Source organism: Aulonocara sp. 'chitande type north' Nkhata Bay, linkage group LG19 (assembly GCF_057382095.1).
Source record: "Aulonocara sp. 'chitande type north' Nkhata Bay isolate Kocher_YH1m ecotype deep benthic linkage group LG19, A_spYH_male_GT1.1, whole genome shotgun sequence".
Lineage (NCBI taxonomy): Eukaryota > Metazoa > Chordata > Actinopteri > Cichliformes > Cichlidae > Aulonocara > Aulonocara sp. 'chitande type north' Nkhata Bay.
In genome coordinates, this window is record NC_141362.1 from 16,130,202 (window position 1) to 16,158,180 (window position 27,979).

Genomic DNA, 27,979 nt, shown 5'->3' on the forward strand with positions numbered 1-27,979 from the left:
TGATGAAATATGATGGATTTTGTTTTATTTGTTGTCATTTTTTTTAAATACTTAATGGCAGTTCAGCATTTTGTGCATGACATAAAACATCACACCATCTTTGGGCCTCTTCTCACTGAAAAATCATGAAGAAATAAAAAGAAATAAAAAAGGAGGTTTCAGACAGCAGCTGTAATATTGAGACAGTAATATTTCATTTACACCAGCAATGGTGACAGTTATGCTCTGTGTGTGTTAATTCACCATCAGTAAACACTGTAAGTGCTGGAAAATGTCAGCGAGTGGCTAGTTTACACCGCAACATCCATCCATTAACAAAAACAATATGAGTAACAACGAAGGCTGTACGAATGCAACTGCTCCCCGACGTCCACAACGAGAACGAACAAATTCATATTTTCATTAGGTCAACAGAGCAACACACCCCAGTTTATCCCAGAGGTTTTCCCTAAGTTCCTGCTCAAACAGCAGAACTGTGAACTGCTCATGAAAGGAAGAAGCAAAATACAATCAAAACAATTGGGTTTAGGCCTAATAACGTCCAGCATGTGGGGACACGCCTGGGTGTGGCAACAAAGATAAAACAACCACAGAGTTCATTCCTCATCAAAAGTCTCTCACAGAAAACCGGAATGACTCCAAACAAAGAAAAGCACACATAGAGTTTAAAATACAGAAAACCTCTGGTTTAGGAGTTAGTAAGAGTATTGTTTTTATACTTTTGATTTGTCTGCTGCTCTTCTAAAATCTGCCAACTCCTTAAGTTGGGAACCAGCTGGTGGGAGTGAAAAACAAGAAGGACAGAGGGGATAAAGTGGAGAGGAAAGAAAGGAGACAAGGGAAAGTCAGCCTCGGGGTTTGAGAATTTAGCCGATTGTATACTCGTAGTGAGCCGTTCACTACAAGAAGGAGACAGAAAATATCAACGGATTCTCCTACAGCACGGAAAATGGAAAGTTCATAGCAGTGAAATAAGGCCACATGGGACATATATCTGAATAAATAAAGAAATGGGGGAACTATATCATATCTGATAATTCATTAAAAAAAGAAGAAAAGATGAGAGGCACTGTGCATTTTTTGCTGTTAACAGAAGGATTACACTGATCAATATTAAAGGGGACCTATTGTGCTCTTATAGGGTTTTACAGTAGCGGGTTATTATTTTAACGATGGCCAGTCTGTGTGTGCAAGATTACGAACCCAGTGAGAGCAGAAAGCTCTGACACAAGCTTCTGGCTGTGAAAACAGAAACTCCGCCCACTTTCTCTTTACAAGGAGCTGCCAATGAGAAGATAGCTGGGCTAAAGGGGGAGGAGCTACTTGAGCAAGAGATGGCTTATTTCAACCTGATATCACGGTCCACCATTTCTCGCTTTTCCTCTCCAAAAAATGAAATGTACACGCATGCAGAAGTTGCAGTAACAGCAGAGGGAGATATTTTATTTCAACCAACATGAAAATAATCATGAGAAAGTTTTTAAACAGACATTATTAACACATTTACATGTATATACATATTAGCCCCCGAGCTAAATCGATTCTAAAGATTAAGGATCCTGGTATGTACTTCATACTTTTCTTGCTCACTACCGACTTTGTGGATTTAAATACATTATCTCCCCCTGCTGGTAATGCAACTTCTGCAGGTGTGTCCATTTCACATTTTGGAGAGGCAAAGCGAGAAATGATCAAGGTGGTCCAGTGTCTCTATTACATGTTTTGCTTTGAAACTGGGTTGCTTACTTTGAACCACGAATCATGCAAAGCTATTTTAGTAAAGGAGCAGAATAGGTTCACTTTAAAGTTTTAATCAGATCTCAACCATTAAGAGTCATCCACATCCAAAGTGATGGGTATGATGCGGGATTTACACTCGACATGTAATGCAGTTTAACGGATTAAAATACAAGGTGTGAGTAGAAGGTCTGTCCATAAAATATATTAAAAAAACCACACCTGACATTTGGCCCATCTGCCCTTCAAAGTTTGAATTTTGGCTTTTCTTGGATCTCTCCCTGGAAGTCCCGTTACTAGCTTTGGGAGACCTCGAAACTTTTGTGTCAAAATGAGTTGTTGAGGAGAGCTCGGTGTTCAGGTACAGCCAATTTTCAGCTGAAAAATGAACGCATCAGGTCAGGAGCGAGTTGGACTTTTTAAGGCAGAGATATTCACTGTGAACTGCGAATAGTTCACACAGCCGCTGTAGACTTGTGGCGGTGTTTGCAATGGGCCTAAATTTCATTTATTTTCTCTAAATTTTGCTATTTTTAGTATAGCACATTTAGTACATTTCACAATTTCTTCTGGAAATTTTTCCATTTTTGGGACATTAGGGGCTGAAATAATGCATAAAATTAAATTTTAATCCTAATAATCACCTTTCTGTGAGTATTTGGGATGTCAAGGTAACACCTCCTAGGTGAGGTGCGCCAGGCATGTCCTATCGGGACGAGGCTGTGGGATGGACCCAGAACACGCCCCAACTCCAGTTAAGCTGGAGGAAGTGGCTGGAGAGAGGGAGGTCTGGGTTTCTCTGCTTAGGCTGTTCCCGCCACAACCCGGCCCTGGATAAGAAGAAGAACGACAGATGGCACTACAACCAGCTGCTTTGAATACGGCGAGTATGTTTTTTTTTTGTCTAGTAGCAGGTGTAAATAATTATTTTAGGGATTTAGCATGTGCACCTCCAACCAGTTTCTGTACAAATGGATAAACACTTTCCAGGTGGACTGGGACCATCTTTTTGCTGTAGATCTGTATCAGATGTGGTAAAAATATACCTCATAACGAGAAGAAACAGTTGCAGAAACTTCTGGATAAATCTGAAAGCGAGTGGCATCAATCACCAGTCACGCCAGCACAAGCTTTGCTCAGCATCCGCCCTTGTCGTCACACCCGGCGCTCTGTGACTTCATCATCTTCCTCAAAATTAAGTTGTAGGGTCACTGAGGGACAGAACGGGGCTTCCAGGGAATGATCTGGAAAAAGCAGCCCCTTTAACTGAGGGGCAGCAGTGCACAAACACACAACAGTATCTGCTCAAAATGCTGTTATCGATCATGTGACGTGTTGCCAGAAAGGCAACCTTCTGCGTCGGGTTCACTATTCTCCACAAAAAGGGTTGAAGCAAAAAAAGGTGACACTAATAAGACAACTCAGATGGGCGTCACCTTTCACCAGTCTGTATCTGAAATAAAAAGCACATCTGACGTCCCGGGCACTGAAAGCTGTGTGAGAGATTCCTGCCTAATAACATCAGATGTTTGTAAACTCGTTGTGCGTTTCTGTGACTGCTGCTGAGGTAACAAACCCGAAGCGTCCGTTCATCGCGTCTCTGTTCGCTCCGTTTCCCTGTCAGCCTCCGTCCGATGTGACCGATGAGCACAGTTTTAATTTAATTTTAATCCTGACGCCGCTTGGCATCACTGTAAGCCGCCACATTCGGCAGGCGCAGACGAGGACGCGAGAACCACTGCTTCCTCTTCCTGCTGAACCTCTCTGACAGCCAAGATGCGAGTGAGCATGCTCTGTAGAGTGGCAGCATCCAATGGCTGAGAAGTGTACCAGTGGGGACTGTTGAGGTTAAAATGGAAATGATAAAAAACATTATTTTCACTTTACAGTGTCAACATAAAGTTTTTTCTGTTTGCTGATCTTTGTGAAATTTTATGGACAGAAAATTTCACATTTTTTCACCTCAAAAAAATTATGGGAAATGACAAGGAAATTCTGTGTCGTTAGCTTGTGTTGATCACACAGCATTGAAATGCTTGCTGAAGTGTTACTTTTGTAGAAAATACAGAAACAAAAATAACAAGACACCCATAACCAATTCAAGAAGCAACGCCTACACGAATGGTTTCACAGCTAAGCTCGGGGTAATAACGACGCTCTGACCTGTGTGTGTGGACGTTCTGTTCGGGCTGCAGGTAAAACATGTTGGTCTTTTTCTTCACAGACTCCGGGCTGTGGTGCACAAAGAAAGTAATGCGCTCAGTTTTCATTCCTGCAGCAGTGATTGCAAGTTTGTCTGTGTGTGAGTCTCACCATCTGGAGAGGTAGAACTCATAGAGTCGGACAGGACAGTGCAGAGGGTTGGTGACGTTCTCCATCATCTCCAGGTCCCCCTCGTTCTCCGTCTGCCTTTTTCTGAGTCGTTCTGGACATAACGGGACACAAAAACCCAGCTGATCTCTACTTCTGTGCATACTTTAGTTAAAGTCATTCACATGATTTCAGTCAACGACGCCCACCTGTCTCTTCAGAGCTGGGCGCACTGGCACTGCTTCTCTGGAATTGGAGGTAGTAGACTTTGCCGGCTCGGCTGCAGGGTTTAGAGTGGCGGGTGAAGTTGGAAAAAGACAGGCGCTGGTGCTTCTCCACGGTGTTGAAGTGGAAGTATTTGGTGCAGAAGAAGAGCAACGTGTTGAGCAACACTATGGGTGAATAGGCGCCCAGCTGCTTACACTCCCACAGGTAGGACTCCTCGACACGGGAGGAAACAACGCCACCTGGAGGAAGAGAGATGTCTGGCTCTTTTTGTTTGCTGGTTGGTGCTTAAAGCAAGATAAACATACTGTAAATATGTATCAAGATAATACCCTAGAGTGAATTAATTCGTAGTTTTGCTACAATGCTATGTCCATTAAAGAAAATAGATGAGGAATAATTGAATAAAATCTATTTTATTCATCGTACCACTAGGTAGTAGTTTTGGTTTCCAGAGTTGAAGCATCCCAGAGATCTCGGAGGCAAACTGATTGTACAGCTGGTCGGTGAAGATGTTCTCTATGCGACCCATCATAAACAGATGCTGTCCAAACAGAGAGGGTGGGGGACGGAGAGGGTTGTTTTAGGAGAAAAATAAAGAAACATGATGGAAACCAGTTGTGCAGTTTTTTGTGGGCACCTGTTGTATCCCCAGACAGAGGTAGAAGATGCTGTCCGGGCTGTAGGGTGCTCCGTTGGGCCGTCGCACTTCTTTGATGAAGCAAGACAGACCGAAGCTCAGCTCAGCGGAGTTGCAGTCAAGGACGTCTTCTTTCACTTGAACTGGTTCGGCTGTTACGGGGAGAATGAAGGTAAAGCGCAGGCAGTGCAGATTAAACAGAAAATTAATCAAGAACGAGGAAAAAAACTCACATTTTTGTGGCTGCTTGTTGCGTTGCTGGACCCAGCTTCTCCAGGCTTTAACCCCATACAGGTGGTTCAGTTTGGAGGTAGCAGAAAGTGCCATGGTTGTGCCACGCTCCAGAGAACCAGTCCTCCTCCGACCCTGGATAGTTGATGGGAAAAAAGCTTTTTATGGCCAAATTAGGTGCATTTTAAACATCATAACAACATAACATGGAAGTACAGGGAAGCATTCTTTGTTTTGAGTCCTGGTTTTTGGATCAGTAGGAGTTTTCAGCAACATAATCAGACAGGGTATGGGGAAATAAACCCCGCCCCCATCCTGATGGGTTCTCTGCCCAGTGCCTCCACATTTAAAACAATTCCCTAAGCACCCTTGACTGGCAATAGTGGAAATAGAAGCATGGAAGATTTGTTATGCTCTTACAGTATAATTCAAAAGATAAATGATTAAACATAGCTTAGGTGATTTTTTGTTGTCTTTTAAAATATACAAGTAATAAAATAAGCTGGCAAATTCCAAAGTCCATCATAGGGGGAAAAAAGAGACTCGTGATCAATTATGTCGTACCCGTTTCCGGCCAGACGAGCCCTCTCTGGGTCTCTTCACTCCTCGCTGTGGAGCACATGACTTCTGATGCAGCGACTCTGCAAAAACAAACATTTCCAATTATCCTGCTTCTGTTGTTAGTGGATGATTTTCATCTTTCCTCTGTATTAATTCTATTCTTTTATTAATATCTATTAATCATCCACAATATCTAGTGGCTTAATGTTCACCTAACAAGCACAGGATTCCTGGTTTGAGTCTGGAAGGAGAAGCAGCTTAAAAAACACAAGAAAAAACCCTCCAAAATCAAACTTATGGAGCTATCATACTGAGAATTTCTGTTTTTATATTTTATCTTGTCTGTCTGGATTTCTTCTTGAACTTAGCATATACTGCTAAAGCAAATCTGAATCAAGTATATGTTATGCTTTCTTCAGCTGACTATCAGTGATGTCACATCTCACTAGAAGGGAAGTCATTTTCCAAGTCCATCATCGGGGAGGTTGGTGGTTGATCGTCAGCACAGCTGGCAGGAGGGTCGGTTGTCATTTGGCTCGTCTCTGGCTCTGGATCAGCTGCCTCTGGATTCTTCTCTGAAGTCTGAGTAAGTGGTAGGTCAGCTCGGTCTTCTTCTTCCCTCAGAGTTTCCCCGTGATGAGGGATTGTGGGAGCGACCACTTCAGACTTCATGTCTCCACTCTCAGAGGTGTTCTGGTCTAGAGCAGTCACATACAAACCCAGAGGATCATGAAAACACTGCTGGAAGTGTTACATCTATTAAACCCAGGATCAGAACGTTCACCTGCACCGGACTCATCTCTCTGCTTTTCTTCCTCCACCAAAGAAGCCTCTGACTGGACAGCTGCATCTTTCGTGTCCTTGTTCAGTGGTGGAACCATCATGGGTACTGGAACCTTAAAGAAAAAAATGGAAAGAAGTGTTTGATTTACTGAAACGATTATTTAAACCTTATAGATTGTGAATATAAAGTAAGAGGACCTACAGGCATGGGCATAGGCAGTGGAACAGGTGTGTGCTGGGAATACATGTTCATAGGCACTGGAATGAAGACCGGCACTGGGACTGGAACCATTAACACCTTCACGTTCTCCTCTCCTGCTGCCAGAGGAGGATGAAAGGGAGATAAAGAAAGAGTTAATCTTGTTTTTATGTGAAGAAAATGATTTGAAGAAGAGGAAAATTAAAGGTGAGACACAGGGGTGGGTCACTGTGACATCACAGGTCAATTAAACAAACTTTATAAGAGACCAAAAAGTGACAGTTTGGGGTTAGCCAAGAGGAATAAAAGTGGACCCCTTAATACTTCCCAGCTCCACGTTTTTATTCCTGCACTCTACTCGAGTAGTTTTCCCATGATTCAGGGTTTGTAATAATCATTTTTAATCTTAGTCGGGGCCTCATCTTAACCAGCTGTTTGTGCTCCTGTCTGATGAAATTGATAAAAAAAGCTACCATTAATTTTTACTGTTTCCCCATACGATACTCATTGCACAACTAATAAAAATTAATCCTCTGAGATTACTGAGCTTACAGTCACAGTCAGACTCTAAGGAGCAGCTGTTATTAATTCACTCCAGAAAGGGATCAGAAGTAGGTGTATGTGTACAAAAAGGTGGCATTTATTAATAAAAACATGTGAATGAAATAAAAGGAAATCCTGCTGGTGCCAACATTACTAGCTGCTCTGGACCTAACCAAACTGTCTTTGCTACCAGCTGATCATTAGGATTATAGGTGATCCACAGAAACCAACAGCAAAAACCACCCAACTGATGGAGTCGGCTACAAAAATAACAGAGAAAATCTGGGATGTGGACACAGGGAAAAGCGGAAAGAGAGATTCCTTTCACAGTCTTATGGTAAAAGGTAAAATGCTACCAATGTGACACCAAAAGATCTGCTGTTTGCACAGTCTTCTGATTTATTGGAACAGCAGTTTTTTGATTTTTGAACAAACATGTGGCCAGCAGATGTCGCCACTGAGATGTGACTAACTTTTCTGATGGAGTGTCAGGTCACTCCATCAGGAAAATTTGATTTCTCATCACTGCTCCTGCATTTTTGAACCATCAGGGATGGCAAATAAAGCCAGCTGCCTCATGTCAGGACTCAGCTGACATGCATTTATCATCAGACTGAAAAAAATCCCAGACAGCAATAAACCTTCACATAATCACAATAAATGTAAGACTTTAAAACCTTTCTTAATATCACTTCAATGATTAAATTGATTTGGAAATAAACCTCAAATGTTCAAATGATCGTTCTTTTGGTTTCATTTCAGAAAAATGTCCAAATGTTTATATTTTTATTAAGAAAATAAGACCATCGTGAAGTCCCACCGCTTATTAAAAAAACCTCTGGCGAGCATGGTTTGCTTCACTGACATTTATCATTATTTTGGCATCCTCACATATATGCAGACTGTACTTTTTAGATGTTTAAGATGCATATTTTATCAAGACACTGTTACTGCTGATTGTTTTATACCTGAAAAACAGCCGAGAGGACCCAAATGTGCCGAAAGGACGAAAACAAGAGACCTGTAAGTCACCTGCAGCCACCTCATTAGGTGGAGAGGAGTGTAGGTATTTCACCTGAGTCAAATATCAGATGCTTTGTGGCATTTGGGCCACAAAACACCTCCTGTAACACATGTCGATCCCAGCAGAAGACTTTGGGCTCTTAAAACTATTAACTGCCTTAACTGAGCCACAATGTTAAGAGTCTGAGCTCCATCCTGATCATTTTGTCAGCATTTGTTGGCAAGAGGCCGAGGTGAGGGTCAAATATGTCTGTTATCTTAAATTTGTACATGTCAATAAAAAAAATAATAAAATAAACCATCACAACTGGGCTTTTTTTTTCTTTTCGCAAATATAATTTATTTGCAGTCCTTGCTTTCAACCAAAACTTTCAAAAAACAGAGAAAATGAGGAGGAAATGAAACATGCAGATGCACATACAGCAAAGTGGAATAAATATTAAAAATAAAACAGTGTACAATGGGTCATTAAATAAAGTTCAGTAATGTTACACACAGCTGGAATCAGTTCGACTTCAACTCAAGTCAGAATTGAAACCAAACTTGGTTCGCGAGACTGCATCAGTAGTGAGGTAATTTTCATGAATCACACATTCATATCAAACAAAGTGTAACAGGATATAAAGTTAGACTGACATCAAATAAACGAATGAATGAGGTTTGCCAGACTCGAGACCGGTCAGACATTGAAGTGAGCGCAAGTTTTACCCTCAAAGATGAACGCCTACCTGAGGTTTCAGTTGGGGATTTACTAACCTTCAACTGCTCACATACTCCAGCTGGATTTTAATAGATTTCCTCACCTGTAAAAGGGGGATCTGTTGTTTTTATAATTCAAGTATTTAATGCCAATGCTTTAAAGCAGATGGTTGTAGATTTTTACTCCGAGACTCTACCAAAGTAGCTTTGCATGATTCACAGTTGAAAATAATCCCCATTTATCTTTTACTTGGCCTGGCTGCAGCCCCTCGCTCTAGCATCCCTCAGAATGTAGCCGCTTTAGCCCCTCCCCCTCCCCTGTGATCTTAACAACAGGTGGGTGGGGTCTGTACAGAGCTGAGAGTTACCAAAAAAAAAAAAAAAAAAAAAAAAAAGCCTGAAACTTAATGTTTCTTAAGAGCAGTCTGAAGCCGGATGTTTTACTTGCAAATAAACTGAAGTCACGGGCTGTTTTAATTGTGAGCATCCACAGTTGTTACAGTATATATAGAAAAGGGTAATAGGTCCTGTTTAATGCAGTCACCATCCTACACAATAAAACCACATGCCTCCAAATGGGGTATCATCTTCATGAGAAGCTTATTGAGAAGCTAGAAGACTTTTAAAAAAATGACCTTTCAGCTTATAAAGAAGAAAAAAAACCTCTCACATCACAGGAAATGGAGGAATAGTAGTATGGATGAGGGGCCATCATGAATAATAATTAAAAAAATGAAATTAAATTTAATAACAGGTTTTAATCATTTGACACAATTCTTCTTTCTTTTTCTTTTTCTTTAAACAAGTAAGGTCAGTGACTTGTCTTTTGTGGATCTCTTGCAAATACCCACCATACAAACTAAATACTCATAGCGGAAAGAAAATACTCAGCCATATGATTAGGTCATAAATATTGCTGTCTTTACTTCATATAAAAATACACAGAAAGCCCCTTTAAGTGCATCGTTTCTTTGTAGTGCCAGATTACAAGTATGAATTCACAAAAGTACTGAAATGAGGTTTTTTTGCCTTTGTTCTTAAGGCTCTGGAGGTAATCATAAACAACAAAACAATATATATATGAAGTAGTGTGGAAACATCAGTTAAACCCTGTAGTTTTCAATCTGTGTCCGAGCTCGGGGGGGAAAGGGGAGGAGGCGGAGGAAGAGGAGGAGAGCGTCTCACGTTGGCAGATCAGGAGGCTGTGGAGAGAGTAGATCACTCGGGTGACACACTCGACCCTCTCAAGAAGTCAGCTAGAAAATGCAAATTCATTTCAACAAATCACGCAAGCACAACATTAACAGGTTTAAAAAAAACAAACAAACAAACAAAAAGGGCTGTAAGTTGTTGTAAGACTCACAAACATTCACACATGCTGAATGCACAAGCTTTATTCTTTACATGTTATAAAGCAGAAGGGAATTTGTGTATGCTCGGAAAACTCACCTTCAGTTTCCAGTTCGGGAATCACTTTGTAGATCAGTCGGGTGTGATAGAGCTCGAAACAGGGCACGGGGCAGAGGCTGGGCTCTCCTGAACACGTCTTACAGTAATACGACGTCTGCCTGCCCGACAGCTCGCTCCTGCTCTCACAATCTGTCTTTTCAAGCTGCTCCTCCTCCTCTTCTTCTTCTTTTTTCTCCATCTCCTCATCCTCTGCCCTCTTCTGCTTCTTCTCCGCTCCCTCTTCTTCCTCCACCCTCTTCCTCTTGTGCTGTCTGCAAACCTTGCAGTCTGAGTAAGTCTCTCTCTTGCCCAGGAAATGGCGCCCGGTTAGACGCGCTGGCAAGCCATCACACAGTTGCGTTTCTTCCTGACATTTTGGGCACGGTTGCGGTGGCGTGGAAGCTTGAGCTGACGGTTGGTCAGACTGCGAGGAGCTATCTAGCAGAACTGGTGCAATTGTTAAAAACAGCTAATTGTGAGCAAAGATTGAAGAACAAAAAAAATATCAAAAAAGAAACACCAGCTGTGGACTGCGGGAACGCTGCTGCTGAGCATAGGATTCATTTTTATTTTAGGTGCATGGTGTTTAGATGGAGCAGTGACTGATACACATAAAATGTCAACTCTTAGTGAATGATGGCACAAATGGTAGCAAGTCTATCAGAATATTAGCCCACTGAGCTAAACTTTATATAAATCTAAATAAATTAAAAACAAAGAGGAAACTATAATAGTTTTAGTCTGTCTGATGATGCTTCAGGGAAAGTGTTTGTTGAGACTTGTCTCAACGTCTACAACACTTTGAGTTTAGTGTTTTTATTATAATGTCCGTGCCGCCTCTCATACACTGAAGGACTGAAACTGAAACAATAAAAACTAAACCCAAACTAAATATTTACAACAATAAAATCTATAAGAAAATCAGCCAACCTACAGTGGCCCTGAGAGGTCGAACAGGAACTTAAGAAAACACCAGCAAACAAAAATGTTGCAAAACAACACAATACACAGAAAAAAATAGAAAAAAAATTCACATTGGGTTTTTCTATTTCCATTGTGTTTTATGTGATTTTGTGCCATTTGCTGGTGTTTTCTTAACTTGCAGTGTATTTGACGCCTCAAAGCCACTGTACGGATCCACTATCGAAAACTTGCAGAAATGAAATAAAACTGAAAGCACAAAGTCAAAAACATAAGAGTAAAAACTAATTAGAAAAAACCTTGGTGCACTCACAGTAACAGCATTAAAAGAACATGATTATTTTTAATATTGTGAATAACTTTTATATTATTTATCTTGATTCCCTTTTTTAAGTTTCACTAGGGAAAACAATTTTATTGAGTCATACTGGTTTCTCTTTTTTGTTAACATTTCCATCTTACAAAGTTGAGAAAATTAAGCTGAGACCCTGATGTTGACTTATATAAAATATTCGTTTTATGTGAGGCAGACGTTTAATACATAAAATATTGATTCTCTGTCTGTTGTTGGCTGACAGGAGGAATAATGCTGATAAATTTAACACTGGTAATGCTAATGGAACAGTTTTCCAGTAAGAAGTAAGGACACTGGGATTCATAAATATTTAAATATATGGAAAAACATCTTTTAAATTATCTAATCATTGCTGTTGATACAAACATGCAAAGCTGTGACTTGTAAAACACCCAAAATAAACAAAGACAATGTAGTAGGTTTGTGTAAAAATCAACATATGTCCATTTAAAAACTTCCAGAAATTATAATTTTTTTTAAAGGTGCATTACCGGTACATGTTTGTTAGTGCACTGTGTATTCAGCAGGTGTTTGTAGCTGTGCTGTACTGAGTTTTACTGTCAGGAAGTTACTGAAAGTGGTGCAGCTCAGCTCCCAAATCTCACTAATCAACAGGCAAAACATGTTGAGGTGATTCCTGCAATTACCTCCTGATTCAGTGGAAGGCAGCTGGCACATGCTCTCTTGGTCCATGGTGAAGGGCCTGCAGAGAACGGACTTGTTCTTCATCTGACGCCGACGGGATGAAGGCACACGCATGGCATCGGTCTGGGTACTGGCCTGCATATTAAGTATCAAACAGTAACAATAAACGAGGCGGATCTGACTCATAATCATAAATTTGTTACAGTGGACAGTTTCTCCAACAGGAATCATTTGAATGTCAAAAAGGGTGCCATTTTTTTAGCAGTCTGTGCTGTTTGACATCAGAGATGTAAATCTTGAGGCCACCTTAATGTGAAACTGCTCTCTGCAAGTCCAAAGATCAGGTTTCAGCCTTTCTGAACTACAGCTCTATTAAGAATAACAATGGATACTGGGGCACCAGTTTAGCTCACAGGTTGAGCAGATGACCCTCTGCGTGTCTTCCCCACTCTCTCCCCCCTCTTCACTCACTGCATCATTAAGAATAGGAATGGATACTGGAGTCACTCGGATTGCATACTGACACTTAGTTGTACAGTGTGAATACATATTGTTTGATCTGTGGACTCTCTTTACACAGCATGCTTGGGTGAAGTATCTAAGATGCACCATTTGGAGAAAATCTTCAGGTAGTTTCAACAAAGCAGTTTTTATTTATTCTCTTTTAGATCTTTGAGGTCAATGAAAAATGCAAGTGACAGGTGATGTCGCCGTGGCTACGGCCATTTTTCATACAGAGTCTGCTGAGGTTAATTGCGATCTTTGCAACGTGCTCGTGAAGTTGACACTTGAGTACAGAATGCCACAGAGTAAAGAAAATAAATTAAAATGGACCCAGTAATATACACAATTGACCCTCTATAGTAATGTCAGGCAAAATCATCCAACCCTTTGAGAACAAATACACACAGAAACAGTACATACGTGGTCGAGATTCTTGCCGTCTACATTGGAGGTCGGTAGAGCTCCTAAAACAAACAAACAGACAAACAACAAAACCCCAATAATATGGTTATAATTAATAATATGATAATATGAGATCTGACATCACAAACACAAACCTAAATGACTAAATATTATCAGTTGCTTTAGCGGTAGCTATCTTTATTAAATATCTGTACTGTGTTTATTACAGAGAAAACATTTACATAAGAGAGCTTCTCACTTATTGCAAATACTCACTCTAGAAAGGATCAAATGTTTAAACACCAAATCTAAAGACACTAAATACACAAAAAATATTAGAATATTAGGACACTGGTTTTATGGATGTGTGCATGTACTAACCAGTCAGAGTGGTATCTGCTGACACGCTGGGCTGTGTGGCGGAGCCGTTGGCCAATGAAACGACGTCAGCTATGACTGGATTCATCTTTGAGGAGTGGTGGGGTTGGGTTGGAGCTGGAGCTGGAAGTAGAGAGTGAATGCAATCCCTTCACCCAGATGCTTCAGTGTTTACCACGCAGCCCTTACTTGGTTTGTTTTGATTTAAACACCATTTGAGAAGCAGCTCTGTAGCTTTCTAAATTTTTGCAGATTTGAAATAATTACTGCGCGTGTTCATGTGCAGCTTTACAGTTTTGAACACCGTTTACCATATGGTGTCTGTGGCGCCGTCCCATTACTGCTGCTGTGTTGGCTCGTCTCAAAGTGAAGGTGGCAGTACTGCTGTAGGCAGGGCAGGTTGCAGAAGTTACGCACCGAACCCAAACACTGCAGCTTCTCCGTCATGTAGCCCTGCTTCCTGCAACTGTCACACCGACCCATCTGCACCAAGACATAGGAAGACACGACCACATTCAATACGCTGCAAGAGGCATCGTGTGGTTCGGTGTATAGTGCAGTGGGGCAGCCGTATTCTCACCCCGTAGTAGAGTACAGTGTACTGGGACATGCAGTGGGGTCTGCAGAACTCCTCCAGCTTGCCTCCGTAGTGACTGTGCAGCATCTTCTGTGCAATGCCAGAGCAGTAGGTGCAGGGACGCCAGACATGCTCCTTGCTACGAGAAGTCAGGTCATGCTTGAAGAGCAGCTTACAGTCTGGAAAACACAGCAGGAGGGGTATTACCTCAGCACTACTGCAAACACAATTAAGCAATCAAATCTGGAAATTAAAACAGAGAGAAAAGCTAGAGAGAAAATTCAGATAGTTCCTAAGAGATAAGAATTATCTTGTACTTTCAAAATTACAAAAAAAATCCAAGTAGATTGTGAGTTAGAGTTTGAGGGTCAAAAATAATAACCGAGATGACCTCTGATGAGAAGGATTTGCAAAGGATCACAGCAATAGAGCGGCACATGGCTGAATTATGTTTAGTAACCAACACGACGAAACTTGACTAGCATCAACAGTGTAGAACAGGATGAAGGCCATCTTTGAGCATTACTCACTTTCACTGCAGAAGACCAGGTCCTGCTGGTTGTAGACGATGGTGTCAAAGATCACCTTATCCTGCTTACACCACTCGCACACAGCAAGGATATTTTTCTGGGTTTTATACTGCTCACAGCACATCTTACTGCAGAACACAGAAATTCGACCCTGCAGGCAAAAACAACAACTAGTATATTCCTTTTTTATGGTGCGGCACTGGTCATGCAGAAGGATATGAGTGAGTTTACTTACCTGGTGGCTGAATAATAGCGGCTTGGTGTTGAACTGTTTGCTGCACTGGTGACAGGTCAGTTTGGAGGTGTCACCTAGCCGGCCCTCTGCCAGTTTCATTGGCTGACCGGCCTGCGTTTGTCCTGGCACAGAAGGGGAGGAGGAGATGGCCGGATGGGGAGGCACTAGTGGGGGCACTGAGGTATGACTGGGATGATTGCCTGGATAGGGAACTGAGGATGGGTAATCCTGAGGGACGGGAGGGACTGAGCTGGCTCCGGCAGAAGGCCCCGGTTTGGGGGCATCTCTGACAGAGGGGTCCCTGAGAGAAGAGGCTCCATTGGTCAGGTCTGGCTGGGATATGTGGCCAGATTTCTATGAGACATTAAGGGAAAAGAAAAAAAAATTACAAGACGGCTTAGACCATCAATGTGTGCCATCTTTAAATTTATTAATGCCACTGTTGCTTTACCCTAAAGATAGTCACACAGGTGTAGGAGCAGAAGTTACGTATAGTGCCATCCACCATGGCAAGGTGATACTGAGGAACGGCGGTCACTTTACACAGGGAACATGGGAATGGAGTACCTGCAAAAAAATAAAACAGTCATTAAAAACAAAAACTTGAGATTCTTCCTCCAATGGAGCCAGGAGGCTAACTAATAATTTTCTATTCTGCATGGTATCTTAATTTGTAATAAATATACTGCTGTAAACCCTGTGCTTGTGACATGACCCTGACACATGTGGACGCGTGTGTCATACCAGTGAGATTATGCTGAGGTGGTCGACTCTGTTCCACGCAGACCACAGAACAGTAAAGCTGAACTTTTCCCTTCTGGTCTCGTTCCATGATGGTTGTGGACACGACCACTGTCTTGTGACAGTACGCGCACTCTGTTGTCTTTCTACAGGTCTGTGGAGGAAACGATACGAGGGTGCCGAGCATGATTTTTCTGACATAATGAATAATGAGAACAGATGCATGCATATATGCACACAGAAGCAGCTGTGCTTGCGAGGAGAGTCTGTGCTGCTCCCATTTTGCTCAAAGAGACTGACTATAAAACATTTTGTTATGAAAAACACTTTTTTAAAACTAAGAAGTTGGATCGATTATTGTAACTCCTGTAGAAAAAACTTCACACTGACTAATAAAGGTTATCTTATTTTATCTCATCTCAACTGATACAAGGATATTTATACCTGTTTGTAGGTGCTAATGCAGGTGGGACCACAGAAGTTGAGCTGAGACTTCTCGATCGTGAGCGTCTGACAGGAACCTGATTTGGTGTTACAGTAAAGACCGCAGCCTTCGCAGCAGTTCATAGCTAACTGACGTATCTTGCGCCAGGTTACAAAGCAAGCGTCGCTGCAGAGTCTGTGTAGGCGGCCTTGATGGGTGACCTCGTGCTCAATTGGCTGTAGAGATGATCACAATCAAAACGTGGAGAAGCAATAAATACAACCAAAATGAAGAGACGCTGACCTAAAATTGGATCTTTATGTTACACACGTGAAGTCTTTTACCTTGTTGGAGACTTTACAGACACTACAGAAGGGTCTGTCAGTCTGGAGCTCTGCCGGTTTCTCTGGCGGCTTCTCTGGCTTTCTCTCCACTTGTTTATCAGCCCATTTGTCAGGAACCTTGTCAGTCTGTTTCTTCTTGTGTCTAAAGACGGACAAACAGAACTGGCCGCAAAAGTGCATGAAGGTGCGGTCGTCTGCTGGGATTGTGATCATGTCCCTGGGCTGAACAATCTCCCTGCAAAGAGTAAAACAAGAACTAAAAACAACACAGACTCAAAATATCACCCATGCATGTACACTGTCATAGGGCCTGAGTAGTCCTGCCATTGTGGATTGCTAACAGAAAGTTTAAGCTGTTTTGAAGGTCAGTGCATGAGCTGGACAAAGCATACAAAATATACAAACAAATTGCATAAAATATAACAGCATTCATATGTAACCCTCAAAAACTACTGCTTATAATGCTGCAGAAAAATGAGGATTCAAAATTCTGACATGTGGATCCCTGTGCTGGTTTAAATGGAATAAATCAAATCTTTTGATTCACAGGTAGCACGGGAAGCCCTTTTTTTGCCGGCTTGCTGTCCAAATCAGAACAAGGACTATCACTGCCACCTAAAATCATAGATTGAGTTTTAAGTTTATCCGATAGCTGAATGACATCAAATGAAACTGGAGTAGCAGACCCACAATGACCAATGAGACTGGACGGCGCAACAACTGAAATTTTAAAATAAAAGTGAGGGGAAAACCAGCTGCTCCAAAGCAATGTGAAAATAGAGGCAAAGGGAGAAAGTTATGCTATGCACTAAAGGGTCTCACATTTCAGCGATATTTAAAAAATTTAAAAGTAGATCATGTAAAATAAAGTAGCATTTCGTTAAGACTCTCAAGTGACCATCCGTATACGGTTTTCATAGCACCACAAGGCAGCGAGTTCATATCGATGCCCAGTGGAAACAAGTGTGTACCTGTTGCACTGGAAACAGCATCGGTTTTTAGTGGGCAGAGGAAGATGGCCCGTCAGACATACAGTGGAGCAGAAGAGCTGCGTCGATCCTTTTCTCTGGAAAGCCGTTTGACCTTTCAGCAGAACCTGAAAATGTAAAGTCACATCATTGTACATATTCTCAGCAAATAACAGCATTAATAAGTTAAATACAGAGTTACGTGAAGCTTTTCAAATTGTAGTTTTCCTTTAACAATGTGCATTTTTGCATTAATACCTTAGAGCAACCGCTGCAGCGAACGCTACCAGGAACTGGGGGTTGTGGTGGGCGCGGCGGTATTGGTGTCAGAGCTGGTATTGAAGTTGGGACTGGAATTGGAGGTCTGACGGGGAGGGAAGCCATGGCTTGTATGACAGCTCCTCTACCAGGGATAAAAATGGCAGTCGGAGTCGGGGCTGAAACCGCTGCTGGCACTGAGGTGGACAAGAGGTTAACAAAGCTATCAGGCAGATTTATTAACCCTTAGATAATTCGCAGATTTTTCCTTTCTGCCACTAATCCGTGGTTTATCATTAGGTCCAATTTCAGGCCAATTTTCACACCAAGATCTTCTTTGGTTCACTGAAACTCTATGGTGCATTATTACCAGGACTAATAATAATAACACAATTTGAATTCTTGTTATTACAGTTAAAATCAAATAAACTACAACATAGTGTATAAGACATCACCACTAATGTTAAAACAAATGCACTCACTGGTAGGAGAGGTGAAGGTGTTGCCTCCACCTACGGAGAAGACAGAGCTGATCCTCAGCTCCTCCTGCAACAATAAAACAATAAGAAATCAGACTGCACATTTCTGTCTGTCTTTCACACTGCTATAAATCACATCAAAAAGGTCAAAAGATCATTTATTTAAAAAGACCCTCAGAATCAGCCATTTTTGGTACAATAACTTCAGTATATTTAATGAAGGCAGGTAAAATTTGATCTTCGTGCTGTGACTATATAAGAGGATGGCATATTGCTCCTATGCTCCAAAATGCTGAAAAACATGACTTAAATTTAAAAGCACACAAATTTTGAACCCACATCACTGCACTTCAAAGGCCTGCAACTGTGAAAATATTAACATGGTGTGAAAATAAAATTTGACATGTTATTGTGCAAAAGCAATCGGCTGATTCTGAGGGGACTGGGTGGGATATTTTTAAACTTGATGACCGAAATAATGAGTCTAAATTGTTTCATAACAATGCATAGTCTGTTAGCAGCTTCAATCCAAATACAGTGAGGTAATCTTTAACTTCTCTCTATACCAACCTCCTGGTGTTCGAGCTCCTCTTTGATCTGTCTGATGGAGCTCTGAGGCAATAACGCAGCATCGTAGCCTTCATCAATAGGCTCCTCTTTTATATTCACACTCGGAGAAATCGGGGGATTGCTGTCCTCCACCGGAGCTGCCTCTGACGTCTGAAATAATAGAAAGCGTCCATAACTACCCAAGCTGAAAAGGCAGTTAACTGAGTGTTTTCCAGCCCTCACCTCTCCCTGCTGACTGTCTTCTGTCTCCTCTGTTTGGTTCAGGACGCCTGCATCTGAACATGGATAGGGGAAAAAAGCAAAACAAAAAACGACATGTATTATTGTTTTCGTTATTTTTTTAGTAAACACTTTAAATAAGTTGGAACAAATATGATCTGCAGAGGAAATAGATGACAATCAAGATCCTTTCCAGATGGTATTACATCCCTTTCTGCTTTTGTAATCAGTCCCAACACCACTGTCTGACAAGCAGCCTGACGGAGCCTCCACTGTGTTTCACAGATGGCTGTAGACACTCTGCTGTACCTGTCTGATGATTTGAGCTAAAAACTTCAAATCTGGATTCATGACAGGTTCTTGTTTAACTTCTCTTCTTTCAGAATGGCTTGTTGACCGGCAGTACTTCCACTGAGCGCTTCTGTCAGTGCATTACCCGATACCAACAGATGCTAAATTCTAAGATTTTCTGAGGAAAAAAAACAAACAAAAAAACAAACAAAAACAAAAAGGGAAAAAAACAAAAACAAATTGAACAATAAAATGCATGCTTAGATTTTCATTAAACCCCTGGAACTTCACAAAAATAACAAATTCTGATTCATGTGGTATTAATATTGATATTACATTAAATCGATATGTTGTTGGTCACACACAGGAACTGACTGCCACTTATTCTAATTGTAGCATGGACATGCACTTGTTAAATTAATGTTTTAGCACTTTTTTACTCTCTATAAGGTTACATTTAATTCAACTGAATTATGGCACCAAATCACAACGAGTCAGCTCCCCGGGCGCTTTATATTGTAAGGTAAAGACACAATAACACAAAGAAACAAACTCTTTTTAACAGGAAGAAAAGTCTGGCAGAACCAGGCTCAGGGAGGGGCAGCCATCTGTTGCAACGGAGTGGGTTTGATTGGAAGAAGGAATTCAGTATTCATATTTTTCATATGTACGTATTTGCACTGTGTGTACTTCACGGGGTTTTTGTTTTTAAATCTGTGACACCTTTTGAAACCATTTTCACTTTTCTTTCAGGACATGTGCAGGTTACAACTTCTAATGGCTCAGTGGATCTTAAATGATGATCCAAGCAGATGGTAAACATATTTATTTTAGTCCTTTACCTCACTGCACAGATATTTCCCAAATTCTAAATCATTTAGTAGAATTAGAAAATAAAGTGAGTCTGAGCTAACCTCATTCCTGTCTTCACATTTCTGAGGTACATCTGCAGAGCAGCTCGCCGGGATTCAAATCATTTGTCTCTTGGACTAAAAGAAGTAGGCTTCAAGGAGAACATCCTGCACTTATAAGGCTTCTCTTCATTCTGTCCTCTTTAAAGAAATAGCTGGTGTTTCACTCCTGCTAGCTGCAGACCTGCAGGCTTAACAGACTTTTCTGTGCTGGTAACAGGTAACCTCTGTTGCTTTCACCACTTTTCGGCCTCAAAAGTCCCCAAATCACTCGAAGTTAGTGAAGGTTATGAAAGTTGGCTGCTTCTACACTTGAGAAGCCCCATCCATGTGCTGTTAAAACAGTCAGTCTGCAAGTAAAATGTTTTGATTTCAAATAGTCAATCTATTAAATTTCAAATGCTGCCATTCATTCTTGTTTAATTGTCAAGTTTTGTGACGTAATCAGACAGTGCTGCCAGATTGTGAGCTTTTCCCTCCCCTTGTTATTAGAAATGTGTGTGACATGACATGAGCCTACAAATCACTGTATTTTTATTTATGTCCTTTGCTTCGACTAATATTTATATTCTTCTAAAAAGTATTTATTTAGGACTACCTTTTTAAATTTGTAATGCAAATACTACAGCCTCACTTTAATGTTACTATTTTGCTTGTTTTTTTTTTTAGGTTTCTCGTTTTTACTAAGCATACTATTTATATGGTATTTTAAATTACTGAATATTTGTTTGCTTTTCTTACTTGTTCTTCTAATCATCTGCTTATAATTGCTTCACAGATGAAAGACATCTAAACTGACCTGCATATGCAGTAATAACATATTGTTATTGTACCTTACACTATAAAGTGCCTTGAGGCGACGATTGTTGTTATCTGGCGTTCCACAGATAAAGCGGAATTAAATTGACACCATTGTGACTTCATGAGGGTTGTTTTTACTTTTATTAAGCTCCACCCTCGACTCAAAGACTGTTTTATGAGCTGAATGGTACGCTCTGTGACTAACTGTATAAAAACAGTGGAGTAGAAATTAAAAAAAAAAAAAAAAAAAGCAAACAGATGAGTCACTAACTATCGTGTCCTTCAAAAATAAGCAGCGTTACCTCTGCTGTTGTCTTGTGACGAGTGGAAGGTGTTGGCAGAACCGGTGCTCCCTGCCCTCTCTTCTTGCTCCTCCTCCTCTTCCTCCTCCTCAGCCTCCCCTACTTTTGGCTCAGAACCAAAGGTATTGCTCGGAGCTTCGCTGTTCTCCTGCTGCCTACCTTTCCTGCCGGCCTTATCCACGTCTACATCCTCCAGGGTGCCCATGGGCAGGGCAAAGTGCCAGTCTTCATCATCTTCCTCCTGCCCAAATGAAGGAAGGCCATCCAGCGCATCATCAAAAGCCGCTGCCCCGCTTCCTCCTCGTCCACCTCCCCCTTCGCTGGTCCCCATTTTAAAAGAATCCTGTGGGTCAGAGGTGGGCGAGGCAATGCGAGGAGGTGATGACTCGCCCGCCCCTTTGTCTATCTTTTCTTCTTTCCTGCTGCTGTTGCTATCCTCCTCCTCTTCCTCCTCCTCCTCCTCCTCCTCCATTGGTTGTTGTTCCTCTTGTCCTGAGGTTTGGTCCACTCCCTTCGTCTCATCCTGTCCACCACTCTTGGAAGATGCATTGGAGTCCCTGGAGGAGTCGGCGAAGTCTCCCAACCCCATCACCTCGTCAAACACCCTGGACATGTGCTCCTCATGCTGCAGAGGAGAGAGATCATTATTATTTCTCATTTCACATCCATATACAACACAACTTTTGACAGATAAGGGCCAAATATGTTCAGTGGAAACATAAAATACATCCTGGATACAACCCCAAATTGGATAATTAGTTAAGAAACTTGATACACACAATCAAAGATATAATTAAGGCATCAAGTGCCATTTTAGTTTAACATACACCAGTTTTCTGACTAAAAACACATATTCTAGAGATAACCAAACACGTAGCATGACTGGCTGCTGGTGTCTTAGTCGAGTTAATGCATTTTTCTGTTATTTCTGCCAATCTTGAATAAAGCACAAAGATGTTTTTATAATTCATTAATCTAAAAACATCTAGCAGGGAGTCAGTCCCCAGAGACTCCCATGGTAAGAAAATAAACTCTTGATTATGACTTTAAAAAAGTATGAATTTCTGTACAATAGACAATAAAACATCCAAGCAAATAACAATCATTTTAAAGAAAAATACAAAAAAATCAACGAAAACCTGCCTAAGATGATAACACAGACACATAGGTCAAAATTAAGACCCAAAAAGCATATGGGCACCCAGTGGGACCCTCAGAAAACCTGGCCATGAAATCAAAAGTTATCAGACCCGTGGAGCTGTAGCCCAAATCTGATAATTTTACCTTGTAACTGGGACGAAATGTAAAGCTTGATTTTCAGACTTCGCTGGTTTTGTTGGTAAAGACCATAAGACACTTTACAGCACCCACTGAGCCAGCAACTTCTTGACAGCAGTATCTTACATTCACCACAACCAGTGGCCTTTGTGCGCACACACAGGAGCTTCTGTTGTAGTTTGACTATGCCTCAAAGAGCTACCTATTGTATGGAAACACACATCGTCAAGGCAGCATGTCCCATTTTTAACCGAGTGTTATGGGTTTGTGGGGGAAAAAACAAAACAGCCTTCCCTGCAAGACGAGCTTAAGGACACGTGCCGTTTTATTTCAATTACATATTATCAAAACTATTTTTCGTAAAAATTTACATTTCAACTTTTTAACTAGAATCAAGAGTAAATCATTATATTCTGGAATGAGGATTATGTTGAGCACACCCTCTGCTGGGCTCCAGGCTGAATTGTGGCACATTTCTGTAAATAAAATAACAGGAACTGAAATGGCTCCCCTACACTGGCAGAGACGTTTTATCTAATCACTCTTAAAAATGCAACCTTCTCATCACTCTTTCTCTCTGAGCAGAGATTTGACTCTCTGAGGGTTTTCTTGATGTTACTCACAGTTATGGACCTTGTCCTGGTCTTTCTGGGTCTGCCCGAGCGTCTTCTGTTCTCAATAATGAGGCCATCATTTTTGAACTTTCTGATAATATATTGAATTGTGGAGGACGGGACATTGATTTGTTTGCTAATCTGACAAACAGAGTTTCCCAGTGTGTGCAAATAAACAATGCTTATTCGTTTCTCTGCGCACACCTCACTCATTTTTACCATAATTTTCTTTTTGTTAAATGGGAGTTGCTGACCAGTTTCATGGTAGTTTATAATGGATGAACAAGGCCAATTAGCACAGGGTATAAACACCTGGCTCTTGCAGAACAACCACGGGTGAAGATGATCACACTGATGATGGACCACACAAACAAAACTTGTTCAAATACTTTTTCCAAACTGAGGTCATGTTTCTTTTGTTCCTAAAAGAGGAGGAAATGTCTTAACCTTACTTTAAAGGTATTATTTAAAAGCAGTCTTAAATATTCTAAAAAATAAGCCTTAACAGCAGCTTTTTGAAAAAACATTTAACTACAGTAGGGGAGTTTACATCCACTCATCATGGGTGTGACTATCATGGTAATTTGGGGGATATTAATGATTTCTTATTTTTGACAGGGTTGAATAATTGTACAGCATACATCTTTAATGACTTGAATGAACAAGAACACAGAGTGCACAGTTTTGAATGAATTTTTGATTTTTTTCTTAGATACACATCCACTGGAATGTGTTTAAACGTCTCTTGGCAAGCTGCAGTTCTAGTAGATGCTTTAGGTAGTCATCCACAAGCTTTTTTATCTGACCTCTCTTCTTAGCAGAATTGGTAGAGTTAATTTAAATGTGCTGATTTGCTGGCACAAAACCTGCTTTTTAAGTGTAGTCCACAAATTTCCAATAGGATTGAGCTCAGGGCTTTGGGAAGGCCATTCCAAAGTTTAATATTAGCCAGTTTTATCAATTCTAAAACCAGTTTTGATATGTTTAGGATTGTTGTCCTGTTGGAGTTTGAGCTGTCTAGCGGTTGAGTTGAGATGAAGTTGAAGACTTTGGAGATAGTTCTCCTCCTTCATCCACTGTTTATGTAATGTAGAAGTAACTATATAATTAATTGCCCAACAATGGTCATTATATACTGTATTTTGCAGACAGAGTTACAGGACTCTCTCCCAGACCACAGACTCATACTACAAGTCTAAGCTTTATAAAAAAAAAACAAAAAAACAACAACAACAAAGTGGTGTTTTCAAAATTGGAGTTAAAGTTATTTTTACTTACTTTTTACTTCCAATAGTGTTAACATACTACACAGGTCATGAACAAGATCTTTTTAAATTTTCATTGTAAGTGGGTTAAAGCACTTAAAAGTAGTCTAACATAAATGTAAATGCTGTAATTTGATTATTTTAATAAACCATGTAACTTGGTTAGATTAGATGCTGGCGTGACCAGAGTGCACACGTCTACTGTTGCTCACAGTGGTCCAAGGGACCGCTCAGGGAGTTTGTGTGTTCGCTCAGACACGTGAAAAATTAGAGGGAACATCGCACCGGAGTATATTCTCGAGCATCTCACACTTCTGATAATCAGTTGTCTGCTTAATGTTTATTCAGCTGTGTAAAAACTATAACTTTAATCTGAGCCAATTTACCGATTTACTCAGGAGCAAATAAAATACTGAGAAAGCCAAACAATAACATTTTTAAGTTATCTAAGTGACTTATATATCATGTTTAACCTGAGTAGCAAAAGACAGCGGTTGGTTTGAAAACGATTTGCCGGGAGTCCGGTGTTCTCACGGCTCTAGTGAGCCATCAAGCTGGTGGGTAACAGATGTCTCCGAAAATGTCGGGGGGCTTTTGAAAATATGTGGTGTCTTGATAAACTGAGCAGATATTTCAGGTTTACACAGCTACATTTTCACCTGAAAATATGTTAAAAGTTTATTTTGTGACCCAGAAAGTATAATAAGAGTAATATTAAAACTAACCAGCTGCCGCTATTGTTGGAAACTGAGCAGGGCTGCGCTATGAATTCTGGGACACTGCTTCTTCTTCTTCGGGGTTTAATGGCAGCTGGCATCCTTGTGCTTTTTATTTGTTTTTGTTTCTAATGTCTCTGTAAAGCACTTTGAATCACCTTGTTGTTGAATTGTGCTATACAAATAAACTTGCCTTGCCTTGTACATGCAGTGCTGCCATCTTCTGTTTTAGTCCGTTATTACACTCTTAAATCCTACTACTTATTCCTGCGTCTTTTTGGATCTTACAAAGCTTCAAACGACGTGTCGACTATTATATTAGTCGTCGACGATTTTGGTAGTCGGTGTAATCGACACACAGTTGTAGTCAATCACGTATACCAATGAGAAGTTAACAAACATTGGCCATGTCAAGATAAGAACCTTCATTTATAGAACCTTCAGCACCACTCACTTAAAAGATGGAAGTGAGTATATGTATAAATTTGACCCTGAATGGATTAGAAAAAAAATCCAAAACACATTAAGCTTGTGCACCCAATTCTTGGTTTTTAAAGTCATTAAAGATGTGTGCTGTACAGTCATTACATGCTGGAAAAAGAACAGTTCAAAGAAATACTTAAAAATCCCCAAAATATCATGAAATATATGCCCATGATGAGTCTATGAAAACTTGTGACCACAATTGTATATGTGGAGTTTACAGGTTGTAGGGCTAACTTAAGTCAGCTAACTTGGGCTACATCCACGTTGGAAGCCATTTGCTCTGTGTTTGTAGTTTTGAAGCCTACGCCTGGTTGCTTGTGGACCTCCCCCTAGAGTTTGACTGATTAGGCATCCATCAAATGTAACAACCAGGTCACTCTTCAAACAGGAGTATCTTGCACTCACTGGTTGTCACTTCAATCGCTCGCCGGGAAGTTGATTTAAGTCAGTTTTGGATTGTGCCTACAACGTATAGTCAGTGGTTATTTCTCCTGCAGTCATGAATGTCATTCAAATTCCTGCTGCAAACTTCTTCCAGTTTAGACATAGCTTTAGTTAACAAGCTGCATTTATGTCATATAACTGCTAATGACCAGTTCAATAACTCTGGTTAGCTAAACCTGTTGGGTGGCTATACCCTTAACTCCAGTATCCAGGTGGAAAAATACTCTCTGTAGCACTTTCTTTATTGAGAGGCAAACTATGTACAGATGCAAAAAAACATGGAGTTCATGGCTCTTTCGAAGGCGGCCTCAAGTGGCCATTAGCGGAACTACAATTTTTGTCATGTGGCAATCAAAAAAATGTACCAGAAAATCCCCGAAGAGTACCAATGCTATAACTCTGGTACCTGTATATAAATGTAATAATATTTCCCTGCTTCTAATCTTTTAATTATACAAATATCATTAAGACTAATATGAGTTAAACGTTAGCTTTCACGTTTTAGTGCCTTTTTAAAGGCTCCAGGCCTCATGTTGTATGAAAGAAGGGGGGGTCCCACCAAACTCCATTTAAAATTCAGCCATATTCTGAACTCACTCATACTTTTGAGTTCAGACACACCCCAAAAAATAATGTTGGTGATGGCTACACTCCTCACGCAAAAAACGGCTTTAATGTAGCCACAGATAATTTCAATACACCCCCCACTTCTCATTATTCTCAGCAGTCCTGGCCGATGCTACGTGGACACTGCTGCAACCCAAAAGTTGGTCTGCGGCTGGCTTAATAACAAGCTCCCGAGGTGCACATCAAAGGCTCGTGGACACAATGTTCTCAACATGTTCGTTTGCTGCTCCGCAAATTCTCGGCATGCATCAGCACTGAATAGCAAAGCAGCAAGCTAGCCGCTAACACTAGCCTGAATGTGCGAATCTCGACCGGCCCACAACAACTAAACACAGTGTGTAGCTGGATCAGCTAATCCGTTTAGCGTCCAGTTGAGTGCCGCTATAACTACAGCCTGGTTGTGAATGCCTTACCTTTAATCGTTTAAGTCTATATTCCTCCGAGTCCGCCATGTTTTAATTATGCTGCAGACGCCGCGCTTCGCACCCAGCCGCCTACCTCCTCTCGGGGTTATGGGTCATGTATGTATGCAGAGGATGCTGCAGTTCACCGAGGAAACGAGCGGACCGACAACAGACGCAGAGGAGTTCACTTCGTAGGGAAAAAACTTGTATATTAGGCTACTTTTAAAGTGAATCCAAAGACTACTACAGAAGAAACAAAAGTACTTTCATAGAAGAGATGTGGGTTAAGATTACCTTAATGACTAGATAAGCGTTCCCTTCTTTTTACTCCTGAAACTGTAAGCATCATAAATGTCAAGTAGCGCTGCGCAGCCTTTTCTTATAAGCACGTCTTGAACTTTAGTTTTTAATACTCAAACTCACACATCAAACACTTGCTTTTTAAAAAAGCAGTCTCCATGGCCAATTTTTGTATTGCTGCTATTTTGTGGTCATTACGGTAAACCCTGTTTGTAAGTCACTATGAAATGCTGCATTTCTTACTGAAGATAAATGACAAGCGTTTGTTTCATCATTCCTACGCATCCTCCATATTCCTTTCCCCCAGTTTGGTAACACAGTGGATATTTATGTGCATGTGTCAGTATACTGTCAGGTGGGTGACAAATTAAAGAACCTGATCCTTACAGTGCAAATCAGCGCAGAGCTGTTTTGATTGATCACCTATTATTAATGGAGAATCACTCCCAGGATTACATAAACATGATGTGAATGATGTGCCACGGCCTTCAGTCTCCAGCTGTCAACCCAGTTTTACATTAATAAGAGATTTTGTTAGAAAGCCCTTTCGACCACCATCATCAAAACACCAAAAATAAGGAGATATCTGT

The 27,979-nt window shown here is 40.9% G+C and overlaps 1 protein-coding gene across 2 annotated transcripts; it reads right to left on the reverse strand.

Annotated features, from left to right (window-relative positions):
• LOC147306735 (zinc finger MYM-type protein 4-like) lies at window positions 1–27,371 on the reverse strand. 2 transcript variants are annotated; one of them, XM_086275053.1, is made up of 29 exons: window positions 27,099–27,371; window positions 21,256–21,880; window positions 18,954–19,006; window positions 18,732–18,881; window positions 18,165–18,228; window positions 17,683–17,879; window positions 17,428–17,552; window positions 16,457–16,691; window positions 16,133–16,348; window positions 15,692–15,842; window positions 15,399–15,514; window positions 14,948–15,301; window positions 14,713–14,863; window positions 14,186–14,361; window positions 13,917–14,088; window positions 13,609–13,728; window positions 13,246–13,289; window positions 12,324–12,456; window positions 6,690–6,802; window positions 6,489–6,600; window positions 6,151–6,402; window positions 5,708–5,784; window positions 5,146–5,278; window positions 4,913–5,064; window positions 4,702–4,816; window positions 4,257–4,514; window positions 4,051–4,162; window positions 3,901–3,969; window positions 1–3,576 (listed from the first exon to the last, which is right to left on the reverse strand). In XM_086275053.1, the coding sequence occupies exons 1-29, from the start codon at window positions 27,135–27,137 to the stop codon at window positions 3,426–3,428; spliced, it is 4,665 nt and encodes a 1,554-aa protein (XP_086131179.1). In that variant the 5' UTR covers window positions 27,138–27,371; the 3' UTR covers window positions 1–3,425. The 2 variants fall into 2 exon arrangements, with proteins under 2 accessions (XP_086131179.1, XP_086131178.1); XM_086275052.1 differs by having other exon boundaries at window positions 6,690–6,805.
• Window positions 27,372–27,979: the final 608 nt, after the last annotated feature.

Coding starts and splice junctions, on each gene's coding strand:
- LOC147306735 (XM_086275052.1), bottom strand. CDS start 27,137: ATGGCGGACTCGGAGGAATATAGACTTAAACGATTAAAG. Junction 19,007..21,255: donor GTCACAAGACAACAGCAGAG/GTAACGCTGCTT, acceptor ATCCATGTTCAG/ATGCAGGCGTCCTGAACCAA. Junction 3,970..4,050: donor GAGTTCTACCTCTCCAGATG/GTGAGACTCACA, acceptor TGTGCACCACAG/CCCGGAGTCTGTGAAGAAAA.